This window comes from Lacerta agilis, chromosome 9, assembly GCF_009819535.1.
Source record: "Lacerta agilis isolate rLacAgi1 chromosome 9, rLacAgi1.pri, whole genome shotgun sequence".
Taxonomy (NCBI): Eukaryota; Metazoa; Chordata; class Lepidosauria; order Squamata; family Lacertidae; genus Lacerta; species Lacerta agilis.
Window position 1 is genome coordinate 66774038 of NC_046320.1, and position 16607 is coordinate 66790644.

The window sequence follows — 16607 nt, forward strand, 5'->3', positions numbered from 1 at the left end:
GCCTGAGATCTAACTTTCCTGTGCCCTTTTCCTCTACCTCATTATATCTCTCCCCCCCCGTCTCTGTTTTATGTGCTTTATTTTGAGCTGAACAACTGTTCATTCTTTAACTATATTATTTATACATATTCTTATAAATAAAATAATGCACCAAAGCTTTTAGCCTGGTGGCACCAGTAATATGGAACACTGTTCCTACTGAAATCAGACAGGCACCCGCAAATTCTGATACGTCGTCTGCTGAAAACATCTTTTTTTTTAGAGAATTAATTTGATTTGATCATTTGTCATTTGTATTTCATGATTTTATGGTGTTTTAATGATTTTTATACAAGATAGATAGATAGATAGATAGATAGATAGATAGATAGATAGATGAGAGAGAGAGAGAGAGAGATGAGATGAGATGAGATGAGATGATATATATATGATATGAACTGGTGCTTTCTAAATACTCTGATAGATAAATCACTATAAAAATAGATACTATAAGTTGTAAATGCATGCAGCATTTCCTTATATAGTGATAACCAACTGCAGCATGAAGCAATCTAACACCTATTATACAGTCCAAAAAATGCAGATGAACCGAAAAGATGAATGGCTAATCAAAAATAAGCAGTGGATAAGGCCTGCCACTATAAAAGGGTCTTCAAGAGATGCCTAAAAGTAAAAAGTGAGAATATCTACTGAATTTCTGCTGGAAGGGGTTCCACAGGATGGGGCCAGAGACAAAAAAATGCTAAACTTCTAATTGAAGGGATTTGGGGCTTGGAAACATGAGACAACTCATGATGCTTGATCTGGGATATAAGGGGTCAGGCTGCCCTTAAGGTATGCTGGACCCAAGAATCCTGAACCTAGTGCATGGGCGGCCAGTGAAGACAATGCTGCCACATGCTGTTTTCTGTCTGCTCCCATCAGCAGTCCAGCCCCTGCATCCTGAAACAGCTGTCACTTTTGGACCAGGTCAAAGGCAGGACCAAATAAAGTGCATTGCAGCAATTGGTCTCGAGGTTAGCAGTGCATGGACTACATTGGCCAACTGCCACCAGAATGCTGATAGCCAAATGGTGAAAGGGAGATAAAATACTAACTAAAATGGAATGGCAGGCGAAAGATTATAGATAATTTATGATGAGTTAATTGTCTAATAATAATAATAATAATAATAATAATAATAATAATAATTTATTATTTGTACCCCACCCATCTGGCTGGGTCCCCCCAGCCACTCTGGGCGGCCTCCAACAGATATTAAAATACATTAAAATATCACAGGTTAAAAACTTCCCTAAACAGGGCTGCCTTCAGGTATTTTCTGAATGTCAGATAGTTATTTATCTCTTTGACCTCTGCTGGGAGGGTGTTCCACAGGGCAGGCGCCACTACCGAGAAGGCCCTCTGCCTGGTTCCCTGTAGCTTTGCTTCTCACAGTGAGGGAACTGCCAGAAGGCCCTCGGCGCTGGATCTCAGTGTCTGGGCTGAACAATGGGGGTGAGACACTCCTTCAGGTATACAGGACCGGGGACGTTTAGGGCTTTCAAGGTCAGCACCAACACTTTGAATTGTGCTTGGAAACGTACTGGGAGCCAATGTACATCTCTCAGGACCGGTGTTATGTGGTCCCGGCAGCCACTCCCAGTCACCAGTCTAGCTGCCGCATTCTTGATTAATTGCAGTTTCCGGGTCACCTTCAAAGGTAGCCCCACGTAGAGCGCATTGCAGTAGTCCAAGCGGGAGATAACCAGAGCATGCACCACTCTGGCAAGACAGTCCGCGGGCAGGTAGGGTCTCAGCCTGCAGATAGAGCTGGTAGACAGCCGCCCTGGACACAGAATTGACAATATGCAGTTAAAAAGAAACGAAGGATGCATGCTGAGGAAAACTTTCTGGGAAATGATATATAATGAGCTAAAGAAAATGTTAAAAAACACTTTTGTTAAAAAACCAGAAACTTTTTTTATTGGGGATAGTGGGTGGAGAGATACCGAGACAAGATAAAAAATTGTTCTATGCAGCAACTCCGGCAAGAGTTTTGTTAGCCCAAAGATGGAAACAACAGGAGTTACCAACAAAAGAAGAGTGGAAGATGAAGCTGTTGGACTTTGCAGAACTGGCAAAACTGACGGGAAGAATCTGGAACCAGCGAAATCAAGCATTCCAAAAGTACTGGAACAAATTTATATTATATTTGAAAGACAACTGTAAGAAATTAACATCATTAGCAGGGTTATCTGAAGATTTGTAAGATGAAATTGCTACCTATACAGGTTGAGGAATGTAATATTTTATGTAATGATATAACAAGGATAGGAAACGAAGTGAAATGTAAAGATGCAAAGTTTAATTTTGTAAACCATCAGACAGGAGGGAGGGAAGCTGTTAGGCGCAGTTGAGCCAAAGCGATAAAATAAGAGGATACGATGTTACGTAATGTGATTATATGTAAAACCAATAAAATGGCCTTTCCTCACCTACAGACAGCCACCCAATCTTAAACAACTCCTCACCCACAATAATACAACAACAGGATTTAACATGGACACTGATACCAGAGCCTGCAATAAACCCAGATGCCAACTTTGCTGCCACATACACCTGGACAACACCATTACTGGCCCAAAAAACATCAAACGTACCATCTCAGGACTATTTAATTGCTCATCTATTTACATTGTGTATGCCATCAAATGCCAACAGTGCCCTTCAGCTCTCTATATTGGACAAACAGGCCAAACCCTACGCCAAAGGATAAATGGACATAAATCTGATATCAGGAATCACAAGACAGAGAAACCAGTAGGAGAACACTTCAGTCTCCCAGGACATTCTATACAAGATCTCAAAGTAGCTGTCTTAATACAAAGGAATTTCAAAAATAGACTGGAAAGAGAAGTTGCTGAATTGCAACTCATTACCAAACTTAAAACCATGGAGAGACCTGGTCTGAACAAATACATTGGATTCTTATCTCATTATACACGACAAAGCTATCTTTAGCCATCTCACCCCTTGCCTTTTCCTGTAAGACTAATTGCAGTCGTTAACAGTCGTCAACAGATTTTTCCACACCTATCAGCCATTCCTACCACCCTTCTGAGAAATACCCCCCCCACTCTCCCACTATATATAAGGGTCTGGTGACTTCTGTTTCAGTGTATCTGAAGAAGTGTGCATGCACACGAAAGCTTATACCAAGAACAAACTTAGTTGGTCTCTAAGGTGCTACTGGAAGGAATTTTGTTTTGTTTTGTTTTGACCATGGCAGACCAACACGGCTACCTACCTGCAATAAAATTAATAATAATAATAATAATAATATAATAATATAATACATTGACCAACTGGTGATTATCCGGATATGGCTGAAGCTGGCGTATGAGACAAAGTTGATACAAAACACTGCTATTAAAACAGTGTAGGCTAGTAACTGCTCTTTGACCTTGTATTGCAGCCATTCTAAAAGCCATTTCTGTTAATTGTATCCCGGGATGTATTGTCTTTTGATGAATTCGTCTTCTTTGCTCTGTGCCTGTTAATTAATTGCAGCACACAATGCTAGCCGTATTACCAGTCTCTAGGCTCTTGCAGGATAAATCCTCTCCTGCTTGATTTATTTTGGTTCCCTATCTCTTTAACCAGGACTTAATCCATCAAAGGTGTTTTTGTATTTATATATTTTACCTTTCATCAGAGGTTTTCCAAAAATAAACTCGTGACAGACTATGTGGAAAATCTTTTGAAACATATTCAATTATGCCCACACATTCCTACTTTGTATGGCACTGTACTGTTATTTTCTTCTTCTTCCTTTGCAAAGCACACTTTCATTACAACAGTTCTGGCTGTTAAGAGAAGCATGATTTAACCTTTCAGAATGCATGCTGATTTATCCCTCTCTTAAGATAATCAACACCATTTTGAATGGGGATTTTGCCATTGTCATTCCACCTTGCACGGAATTAAGTCTCTCAGCTATGTGTGTCTTTGGATTGCACTAGGGGCCTATTGAATAACTACATTCACTAACATAATGGTACTCCACAATGAGGCATTAAATGACGTAGGAGGTTGCTAGGCTGGGTGATTTTTTTAGGCTGGAATTCATCAAATTAATAAATCATATATGAAAAAAAGATAAGCAGAGTCAGCCTTAGCACTAGACAAACTGAGGCACTTGCCTCTGGCAGTGGGATCCTGCTGGGATCCTAAGGGATCCAACTAATTTGCCTGTCTGTTACCACTGCCAATACTGGAGAAGCGAGGAGAAACAGGAACACGAGTGTTACAGAGATCTCTCGCAACAGCTTGGAGAGCCCTGTGTGATCTCTCCGCTGCAGCTTCTCTTCACTTCCCTCAACCGTTCCTCATCAGGCTTGGTTTCCAGACCCTTGATCATCTTGGTCACCCTCCTCTGCACACATTCCAGCTTGTCAACATCCTTCTTAAATTGTGGGGCCCAGAAATGGACACGGTATTCCAGGTGTGGGCTGACCAAGTCAGAATAGTGGGAATATTACTTCCCTTGACCTGGACACTAGATTTCTGTTGATGAAGCCTAGAACAGCATTAGCATTTTTTTGCAGCTGCATCTCAAAAATGTTCCATTTGCTTGTTAGCGTATGTTCAATGTGTGCAAAACTGATGGGGTGGGCACTGACGATTTGCACAGATGATTTTTTGAAGGCCTTTCCATCTCTTTTGATTGTGCCACAACCGATCAGTTGAGATCTTGGAGCGCAGCTATCCATTAGCCTGATCATATTTGTAGCCTGACTCAACTGGATCAGAATCCTTAAGACTCCATCCCACAGGCAGCCCCAACAAGAAAGGAAAGTTTAAGGGGTTTGAATTATTCCTTGCACTTTCCCTCTCAGCTGAGTCATACTCACAGGAAGCTGAAGACGTTGCCTGGTTCATCCCAACTTTCATTGCTATCTCTTATGAGGCTAATTTTCCCCGGCTTTCCCTTACTCTTCCACTAAAGCAGTAGCATAAATATTGGGCCCTAGTTTCACGAGCCTCTCTGAATGTTGGCTAGAGAAGCACATTTAGGGTTTGTAAAGTCCAAAGATATATCAACTCTGTTTTACAGCTATAGAAATTATAACAGTGATGCTACACATTGCTGTATGTTAAATAGAAGTGGCTGACTTTCGGGGAAGGGGGAACACAGTAGCAAATTAGCTGCTTTATTGCCCAGCAGACCATGACAAAAATTGACAGGCGGAACCATTCACTATTAATATGAGTGGCATGCATCTGAATAAATAGAAATTTAAGAGTACAAAGCCAGGTCCACATAACATGTAGCCTGCAATTCAAATCATTTAAGCCGGGGTTGAAAGAAAACTGGCATTGTGTATAATTACAGGAGGGGAAATTCAAGAGATGTCAGAATATCTTAAGAGTTCTATTCTGTCTCATTAAGAGGATGCAATTTAGTCTCACTGAAATGCACAAATATTTGAGTTTATGCATCTTTGCGGTTTCATGGCTGGCATAAAGCAGTAATCAAGTGCCGTGCATTATTTTTTAAAGGGGGACTGTAATGAGACAAGAGCACTTTAAGGAAGTTTTATCTGCTGCATGTGAACAGTCACTAATGTCGATGCCAGAGACACTGGGGAACAGGGATGGGATTAGCCGAGGCTATAGACAGTCCAAGAACGCAAGCGGTGGCTTCAATTATGTTATAGGGCAGGGATCGCAGAGGGAGAAATCCCAAGTATTGCACTAAACACAGAAAGGATATAACACATTATGGGAAGGGAGGGAACACAGAAATTTTGAAAATGAGAAAAAATGCACTTTTCAAGAGGCCTGTGTTTTAACTGTCTTGATTCTATTTACCTCTGCTTTCTTCCTCCGACTACATCTCCCCACCTTAGTGATGTTTTCCTAATCTTAAAAACAAAAAGCCTCCTAAATAGTATTCAGTTACACATTTGCATCCTTTTCATCTTACAGTTCCATTCCTATGCAACCCCTTTTCTGCCTAGCAGTCATACAACCCTCTCTCTCTCTTTATCAGAGGGGGTGAGGCCTTCAGGAGAGGAGCTATAGCTTGGCACTCCCCCTGCCCCATAAAGGGAACCCCAGAGGTGCTTCAGACATTTCAAGCAAGCAGAGTGCTTGCTCTCCCTCCCTTATTATTGCTCTCCCTCCCTTATTATTAATACGGTTTATATAACCGCATTAATTGTTTGCATTGAATTGATCTCATGTTATGTAGTTATGCTGGGAGGAAGGTGGCGCTGTGGTCTAAACCACAGAGCCTAGGGCTTGCTGGTTGGAAGGTTGGCGGTTCAAATCCCCCGACGGGGTGAGCTCCCGTTGCTCGGTCCCTGCTCCTGCCAACCTAGCAGTTCAAAAGCACGTCAAGTGCAAGTAGATAACTAGGTACCGCTCCGGTGGGAAGGTAAACGGTGTTTCCATGCGCTGCTCTGGTTCGCCAGAAGTGGCTTAGTCATGCTGGCCAAATGACCCGGAAGCTGTATGCCGTCTCCCACGGCCAGTAAAGCGAGATGAGTGTTGCAACCCCAGAGTCGTCTGCAACTGGACCTAATGGTCAGAGGTCCCTTTACCTTTACCCTTATGTAGTTATGCTACTTTAACTGCCTTGTGGTCTTTTGACAAATGGTGATATATAAATTTTTATATTTTTTGAAAGTATTGCTGATATGGTCAGGAATGGCTCTTGTGGTAAGCAGGAGCTGCAGCAATAGCCTCTCAGCGGCAGAGTCATTGTCGTTTACAAGGAGGGAGAAGAACCAGGCAGTGGAGAGGCTGGGGGGGGAGATGCACTAGCAGAGTCAATCCATTGCTACTACTAGTACTTCTGTGAAGCCCCAACTTTGCTCCTCCTGGTAAGTCACCGCTGCTGCCGGGAGCATATTCCTGTGGTCCTACCCTGCTGGTGCAATCTTGAGCATAAGTCAGTCATGCTTCCCATTTCTCCACTTGCTTGGAACGTCTTGAGTACCCCTGGCTTTTCCTTGATATGTCCCTCTTGATTAGGGAAATCGATCTTTGTGAATTCAGATAAGAACTCTCCTGGTGCTACTTCAATCCCGTTTCAGAACCTTGGATGCCCTGGTTGGTGACTTTTGTTAGGAGAGGGATGAAGGGACTGCAGCTCCATTGAGTCTCCATGATATTTCTGTGGCATTCAACATCACTGACCATGGTATCCTCCTCGAGAGACACTGAAGGTAAGAATAGGAGGCATTGCCATGCCCTGGTTTTGCTTCTACGTCCAAGGTAGTTTCGAGAGGGTAGCAATGGGGGACTTCTGCTCAAAACTGTGGGAACTGATGTGTGGTGTGCTGCAGGATCATTCTTGTTCCCCATGCTATTCAGCAACTATATGAAATTGTGGGGAGAGGTCATCAGAGTTTGCCGTGAGGTGTCATCTGCATGCTGATGACACCTAGGTCTGCCTCTCTGTTCAATTCGAATCAGGAGAGGCAGTTCAGGAGTTGTTTTTGGATATGTTGGAAGCCCCCCAGAGTGGCTGGGGCAACCCAGTCAGATGGGCGGGGTACAAATAATAAAATGATGATGGTGAGTAAGCCAGACTCAGGCTACTGGAAATTCTGACAATACCAGGATGGCAGGGATCACAGAATTGTTTGGCTTCTTGCCCATTCTCATCTTTCCTTTAGCTGCTAAGTGTCCCTAGATGGGGTGGGGTGGGGTGGGGAGGAGGGGAGGAGCAGGGAAAATTAGTTGCTAAAGGAGACCTCGGATAAGCCGAGATAAACACTGGGCAGGGAAAGGGGACCATCAGCCCCAGCTTACTGGCTGTCAATCTCCTCTTGTGAAATGACAGCCTGCTTACTTGTGGTGGCTTTTGATGTGATCAATGTAGCATGTAGCCCAGCTTTCACTTCAGGGTTTTACTTAAATCTGGAGTTCTCTGAACTCAGGCTATCCTGCCCTGCGGTAGGAATTTATTTTCCTCCATATATATCCTTAGCATGGATGCCTCCACAAATGAGAAGGAGAAGAAAATACACCCTAGCCTAACCCCAGCAAAACAGCTGGGGAGAAATAGCACTTTGCAAGGCTGTGTGGATTTTTCCAGCTCAACATCCAGATGCTTTCCTTGAACAGATCTCAGAAAGTGTAAATAATAATGAGAGAGGGCTGCACCCAGTTTCCCCTTTTTCTATTATCATTCAAATTAGTTCCCCTCTAGATCTTCCAAAGCTCCTCATTTGAAAATGAATAAATGTTCAATTAAAGAAAAAGTGGGGAAGCAAATGGAGTACAAAATGGTCTTATCCGCATGCGGGTCCAATACAATAGGATGTTTAAGCATCAAGGGCAGAATCTGGCCTTGTGCAACAGCAGCAACTTACTTATTTACATACCCATTTGCATTCTCCCAGCATCAGAGTCACTGGTTTACCAATGGCAAAGTGAATATTAGCGATAAGAATGCACAAATTACAGAAATGTGATTTGATTTATGGTAAATTTCCTTCATAGAAAGCTAGAGTTATATCAGAGTTATTTAACTATAGACATGTCTTACTACATATTAAAGCCGGGAAGTTGACTGGGATAGCTTGCTTGCCGAGGAGCCACTGGGGTGGAGAAGACAGCTGGCCCTACTGTTAGACAGAGTAATATACCGCCTAGTTTTCCAGCCTTCCAATCAGCCATGCTGGATGACCCTCTTACCTCTCAGGGTCCTTCACTGGTGTGGTCTCAAGGACGTGGTTTGAAGACAGATGTACCAACCTTGCTGAAACTAAGCAGCTCTGGGATCTGGTCAATGCTTGGATTGGATGAGGCACTGCCTGGGAACCCCATGCACTCTTCTGTGAAGGCTCTTGCTGGCTAAGCTCTGCCTCCATGGTTGGAGGCAGCAATGCTTCTGAATACCAGTTGCTGGAAACTACAGGAGGGGAGAGGACTCTTGTGTTTGAATCTTGGCCGCAGGTTCTCCTCAGGCACCTGGTTGGCCACTGTGAGAACAGGATGTGGGACATGATGGGCCACTGGCCTGATCCAGCGGGCTCTTCTTATGTTCTTAAGAGTCCCATAATAGAAGACTGTAGCAAATGAATAGTCAATTGCGCATAATGCTCAGTAATGGAGTACAGAGACCGGTGAGGGGAGGCTGACAAATAAGGAAAGGAAACACAGAGTGAATATGAGTCAACAGTGTGATGCAGCAGCTAAAAAAGCCAATGCAATTCTGGGCTGCATCAATAGGATTATAGCATCTAGATCAAGGGAAGTAATAGTACCACTGTATTCCGCTCTGGTCAGACCTCACCTGTGTCCAGTTCTGGGCACCACAGTTCAAGAAGGATACTGACAAGCTGGAACGTGTCCAGAAGAGGGCAACCAAAATGGTCAAAGGCCTGGAAACGATGTCTTATGAGGAACAGCTTAGGGAGCTGGGTATGTTTAGCCTGGAGAAGAGAAGGTTGAGGGGTGATATGATAGCCATGTTTCAAATATAAAAAAGGATGTCATATAGAGGAGGGAGAAAGGTTGTTTTCTGCTGCTCCAGAGAAGCGGACACGGAGCATGGATTCAAACTACAAGAAAGAAGATTCCACCTAAACATTAGGAAGAACTTCCTGACAGTAAGAGCTGTGCGGCAGTGGAATTTGCTGCCAAGAGTGTGGTGGAGTCTCCTTCTTTGGGGTCTTTAAGTGGAGGCTTGACAGCCATCTGTCAGGAATGCTTTGATGGGGGTTGGACTGGATGGCCCTTGTGGTCTCTTCCAACTGTATGATTCTATGATTCTATGAATAAGGAGTGGTTACTGGGGGACAATGGTGCAGAGAGAGAGACCCAGGATCATCCTCACGGACAGCAGATGAGGAAGTGAATTTGCTTCCAGACTGTACCACTTCAGGTTGCAAGTAGGGATTCACACAGCTGAGTGTTCCTCCACAGGAAGACAATTAACAATGAAATCCAGCATAGGAGCTCCCACATAAGAGTTCACCAATAACATTTTTTGCCTCCTAATATGCTCTTCATGAGAACTAGGCCAGAGAAGAAAGTACTGTAGTTATGGAACAAACAGAGAGGTTACAAAATGCGAAAGGCTCAGACACAGCTGTAGGACCCTAGTGTTGCAAAGAGAGAAGGGAGAGCATGCTATGGGGTAAAACGGGGGGGGGGGGTATTAATAATAATAATAATAATAATATAAAATAATAATAATAATAATAAAATAACCCCACCCATCTGGATGGGTTTCGCAACAAAATATAAAAACATCATATATCATACATCAAATATATAAAAGGATGTCATATAGAGGAGGGTGAAAGGTTGTTTTCTGCTGCTCCAGAGAAGCGGACACGGGGCAATGGATTCAAACTACAAGAAAGAGGATTCCACCTAAACATTAGGAAGAACTTCTAACAGTGAGAGCTGTTCGGCAGTGGAATTTGCTACCAAGGAGTGTGGAGTATCCTTCTTTGGAGGTCTTTAAGCGGAGGCTTGACAGCCATCTGTGAGGAATGCTTTGATGGTGTTTCCTGCTTGGCAGGGGGTTGGACTGGATGGCCCTTGTGGTCTCTTCCAACTCTAGGATTCTATGATTCTATGATCATAAAAAGTCAAATGTTAAAACTTCTCAATATAGGAGGTGTCGAAATAGATATAGGTATGGATTTAGATGATATAACTGTAGATATAGACAATATAGATATAGATGCAAATATCAATACTTAGACTCATGTCAACTGATTTAGTATGGAGCATAGGAATCTGCTTTCCACTGGGTCAAACCATTGCTCCATCAAGCTCAGTATTGGCTACACTGACTGGCAGCAGGTCTCCAGCATTGTAGAATGGCCTGTCCTGCATGGAGATGCAAGGGATTAACTCTGGGACCGTCTACATTCAATGTGGATTCTCTGTCACTGTGCTACTGCAATCCTCTGTACTGGGAATGAGATAATTCCCCTCCTTATGGTTCCTCTGCTTTGCGCTCCCCTGCTCCCAAATTCCAGTTTAAACAGGAGAACAGCTAAAATCATTCCCAGAATCCAGAGTATGCAGATTTGGCCAAAGTTCTAGGAAACTTCCACTCCTTTGGCCTCTTCCCTTGTCCCACCTATTCTACAAAACAACGAGAACATCACTGATAACAACCATGTATGCGGCTCCATCAGGATTCATTCTGTGCACACTCGCTTCCGCACGCAGGGAACATTATCATGCCAAAGGGATCTTGATGCAATTGTATGAAAAGAACTTCTCAAACTATACTGGAAAGAGCCCTCTTGTGTCGTCTTGCAAATGAACAATGTAATACAGCGTGCACTTTTTTTTGGGGGGGGGGAGGGAACCAGGCATCTGCAATTAGCACTCTCTGTCAGCACAGCGCAGCAATTAGATCTTTTAAACTTTTTCCTTTTTCTTTTTGCATAAAAACCCTGAAAGGAGGGCTTGGCCAAATACGCATTTACTACAGGGCTGTTAGTACTTTATTATAATTCACGCTTTATTAAAGAGCACATTAAATATGCCATGGAACCATTTAATGTGTCTGCTGCAGATTTGGTTTATTGTGTTTTTATCATTGTGAATTAGTTTTATGAAAAGCAAATAGGCAAAATTTTGCATAATGCCGGACCTGAAATTTTAGCAATTATAGGTGTCTTTTTTTTTTTTTACTGAACATTGAGCATGCCAGAATACAAAATGATTTTTTTTAAAGCAAAAACTCACCTTTTATTAATGAAGGGTCTAATGGAAACAGAGAGAATACTTAGCTGGTGATCCCCAAATGGATTTGCATTGGAGAACTTTAGACCCACACCTGCTGCACATTTCATCAGTTTGTGTGGTGTGTGTTTTTTTAAAAATAAAGAAATAAATAAGTAAATAAATAAATTTAAACCAGTCCACACCTCTAGGTGGTTTCATTATCTGGGCTAACTGGCTATTAACAGCGATTAAAAGGCCTGATCCACAGCTTTATGAACATCCTGGTGCATACGTAGATCTTCTGCAAAAGCAAGACTACTTTCTCCCTCCAATGGAAAAGGAGACTCCACGCCCACACCTCTGTGTGCTTATGGGACTGCCTCCTTCCCCTGACATGAATGAGAGAGATATTGATGCCCCAGTGTACAGCTAGACAATATGAAGCCCCCCCTGATGCTATTGGACTACAACTCCTATCAATACCAGCCAGCATGGTCAATGGTCAGGGGCAGGGGCAGATTTAGTTTTGATGTGGCCCTAAGCTACTGAAGGTAATGGGGCCCTTTATACATCCAGCTGTCCTTTGTCAACAACAAATTGTCACTTTTTGTGTTGAATATATGCTATATGGTAATTTAAGGATCTAACAGGTATCTAAAGCCATTAGCACATAACAAAATATGTATTTTATCAAACTAATTATTACAACCAATCCATACAGAGTGTAGGCACCCTATATTAGAAATGAGCAAACCAGTGATATTTTAGGGAGCAGGCTAGCATCATAGAAGCCTACACAACACAAACACTGTTGCTGTATGTAGGTTTATTTTATTTGTTTTTTATCTTATATTTTGGAAATGTACATCCAGTTTTTTTCCCTTTAATTGCCTCCCCCCAAGAGAGTGGGGCCCTAAGCTATAGCTTGCTTAGCTTATACGTAAATCTGGCACTGGTTAGGGGTGCTGGAAGTTGTATTCCACAACCCCGTGAACGCACTATGTTGGATGGTTCTCTGCTCCCCATAGTTGCACCAGCCAATTAAAGAGGTGAAATCAGGATATCTCACAGCAGTGGTTTTCAACTATGTTTATAAAACACATGGCTTCCCTCAGAGAACCAGGGGCGCCATAGTTTGTTAAGGGTACTTGGTACTGTTGCTCTGTGGGAGATAAACTACAGTTCCCTGGGTGGTTTTTTTGGGGGGGCATACAGTGGCGGAGAGCAGGCAGGCATACAGTGGCGGAGAGCAGGCAGGGGCATGGCTAGCACGCATCCCAGGGGCATGGCACCCCACCCTGCAGGGGCACAGTAAGGTCCTGGGGCATGGCGTGCTGCCCGCAGGGGCATGGCGCATGTCCTGGGGACGTGGCACACCACCTGCAGGGGCGTGGCGCCCAGCACGGGGGGGGGCAGCTGCGATGGCACCCCATTGGGATCCTGGTGCCGGGGGCGGTGCGTTCCCCGTCTCCTTCTTCCTCCGCCAGTGGGGACACATGCTCTAAATGTATGAGGTGCATGAAACTCTAGTTTCCTAATAGCAATGTGTTTCCTAATAGCAGCAACTTACAACTCAACTAAGAATCCACTAAATATTGATTTCACATGTGCTGCTCTGAAAGAAACATGAATTGTACAGGAAGAGGGTGCTTTAAGGCTGTGTTCAAGGAATAAAGGTACAGCTTCATCAGTAAGGGTGGCATTAACCTTTCCCAAACTGTTTCCATAACAAGATACCAAACCCATGGAGAACATAGCACACAGGATCAGTACCAGACTTACGGGGGCTTCTTGATGCTGATGGGCCCAGCCCCACATTACACAATCCTACTCCACACAATTCCTTTCTTCTGCTGTTGACGCCACAGCAATGATGACAATACCACTCACTGTCCTCCCTACAGGGTCCCCAGAGAAACATATTTGAGGTTAGTAGGCAGGGGGTAAAACTTTTTAATACAAGCTAAGATGGTCTTCCATCAACAGTGACTGCTCACCAGCTTAATTTACCCAAAATGTATTGGGCTACCAGGGGTCTGCAACCTTTAAGACACAAAGAGCCACTTGGACCCATTTCCAAAGGAAAAACAACAACTGGGAGCCGCAAAACCATTGCGACATTTAAAACAAATATAACGCTGCATATATTGTTTCTTACCTTAATGCAATAATAATAAATAACGTATAGGAGCCAATGCAAAGTATAATTAGTAAAAACAACAAGAATAAGTTCTTACTTTTTGCATTGACTCAGGGGCGTACCCAGGATCAAAACGGGGGGGGGGGGGGGCAAGCCATGGTCATTCAGGTTTGACATTTCAGCACAGAAAGGCGAATGAAACCAAAATTTTAGGGAAATTCTATATAATTATAGCATGCTTTATTACAGTAGTTATTACAATTATTTGCTTGGTTTTTAAAATTTTTTATTCTAGTTACATGTCTTATACCAGGGGTGGCCAACTCCCAAGAAACTGTGATCTACTTTCAGCAGTGATCTACCCCCGTTTTTGGGGGTTCAGCTCAAAGTTGTTTTGGGGGGTGTGGTGGGTGGAGAGAGGGCTTCCCCTCTAAGATAGGTTGGCAAGCGAACTAATAAAGAAAGAAAAAGGGGGGTGGGAATGGAAAAGTGGGGTGGAAAAATATAAATTGGGGGTGGGGTGGGGTGGGGAGGATACTATTAAAAATATGTAGTAGTTTAAAAAATAAAAATAAAGGGGGGAAATCTTTTTCTTCTTTTTTCTTTTTTTGAACACAAAAACAAAGGGGAAGAGAAAAGAAAAAGGGGGGATAGAGGGAGAAAAGGGTAATAATAAAAATTCAAATAGAGTGGCTGCAGCAGCTGTGGGGGGGTTGTTTGTTTTTCGTTTGTTGTTGTGTTTTAAAAATGGGATTTCTCTCCTTGGATTAAAAAAGGAGGGGAGGAAGAAAAAGGGGGGGTGGGAGAGCAAGGCAAAAAGCCAAAAAGCAAAAACAGGTTTGAGGGGGGGAATCGCGCCAGGCACTGCAGCGCGCCGGCCTCGGGGCTCCGGGGCCCCGAGCCGCCCTTGGGGCCGTCGTTGAGCATGTACACCGCCTGCAGCGAGCGCTGGCGAAGCACCGGTTGGCGGAGGTTTCAGAAGCAGCCCGGATGTTTTCGCCGCCGCCGCCCCAAAACAGATCTACTTCATCCTGTCGGCGACCATCACCACCCTCCCGTCATGGCGACGCCTGGCCCGCCTGCTCCGCCCTCCGCGCGGCCACTTTGAAAAGGATTCCGCCCGACAGGGGCCACTCAGAACAGGGCCGCTCCAATCGCCGCCACCACCTCCCGCCACCTTTATTATCCCGACTCTTTTCTCTCTCTCTCTCGGTAACTCGAAAGCCCAGCTCCTTCTTCTCCCCGCCCTAACCCACCCTCATTGGCACGTTCCCCTCAAACAGGAACAGGCATCCCGGCGGCTCATTGGCCGGACGAAGCGTCGCTCTCCGTGCCCGCCTCCTGCCTTCATCCTCAGGCTACCTCGGCGGTAAGGCCCCGGCTCCGAGCCTATGCGCCAAGGCGGGCGATCTGTCCTGCCAATCGGCACGCCGAGGTGGTAAAAGCTCAGCCCTCCCCCACACCTTATTGGTGTGAAGAAGTCGCTTCCTCTCCTGGGAGTGGTCAAGGTGGACATCAATCTTGGGTCGTCCTCGGGAACCCCGAGAGGGCTGAGAAAGACCGCCCAGCTGCTCAACGTTGATGCGGATTATTCATGGGTTTTTTTGGCCCCCCTTTTTTGCCGATAACCATTTAATTATTATGAAAGGGCATTGAAAGGGGGCATGCCGGAGCCGCGGGAGACCTGTCAGAGAGCCGCATGCGGCTCCGGAGCCGCAGGTTCCTGACCCCCGTCCTAGCCTATAAGCTCAATTTTATAATCTTCATAAATCTAAAGGCCCTGAGGCATTGCATTCTGGGTAAATTAAGGCGATGGGTGCTGAGCTTGGCACCCTTTCAAAAGCACAGCACCAGCAGCACCTACCCATGCCCAAATGGCCATCTGGGGCCTGGCGAGGAAACTTGGCACAACCAGGTTTGGCTGGTAATGGGCCTTTCTGAGCCCCTCGGGTCATGGCGATGTCCAACTTGGTGAACACTGGCACCAGGCCCAATTGCCCATGGTTCGGACCTATCAAACGTGCTTCAACATGTAGCGGCAGTGACTGGGTCAGAAGCAGCACTATGCAAGCTTTGCCACAGTTCACAGAACTGACTGTTGATTGACCTTAAATGGAAAGGAAAAGAAAAGAGCTGTAATGCACGCCATTTGCTGTCTGCACTCACCTGTTTCGGAAAGCAACTTTGTCGCTTCTAGCACCTTCTCCGTGTAAACCCCAGCTTCGTAGTTTTCCATCTCGGCGTTAATGATATGGATGACCCTGGCTGCACGGCCTCGGATTGCCCCCGCGGTCCTGTCCAGCGTGTCAACATCTCCCTCTTGCAGTGCAATCACACTTGTTGACGTCCTCCAGAATGTGGTTTTCTGCACACAGACACACAACACAGAATGTTTGCTGCGTGGCTCCTTTCAAAGAATGGTATGATCTGTCTGTGCAGCAAGGCTGCAAGATGGATCAAAACAAAATCCTAATTTACAGAAGCATCTAGGATAGGTGGGGATGGAATGAGATGACTGAGACGGGCCACTCAGTGAATCCTTGGGTGAACAAGATTGAAGTCCAGGTAGCCTAAAGCTCAATATTTCACGAAGAAGTTTGGAGTTGGGCTAGCAGAGCCAAAATTAAAATAAAAGAACGGGATATGACAGACTTCTGTCATATGAGACAGATGTGGATCTCTCCACAAGGCAGATGCCTCAATCCACTGGTTCACAGCTAGTGTAAAGGAAATCTGCTAGGAGTCACACTAGCAGTGCTGGTACCATGAC

At 44.6% G+C, this 16607-nt stretch overlaps 1 protein-coding gene across 1 annotated transcript in view; it reads right to left on the bottom strand.

The window, feature by feature from the left end:
* Positions 1–16607, bottom strand: part of CTNNA2 (catenin alpha 2) — a 519756-nt gene that overhangs the window by 63862 nt on the left and 439287 nt on the right. The window contains 2 exon segments of the mRNA XM_033160941.1: positions 16004–16170; positions 16172–16202. Of these exon segments, the coding sequence (XP_033016832.1) occupies positions 16004–16170; positions 16172–16202 (198 nt within the window).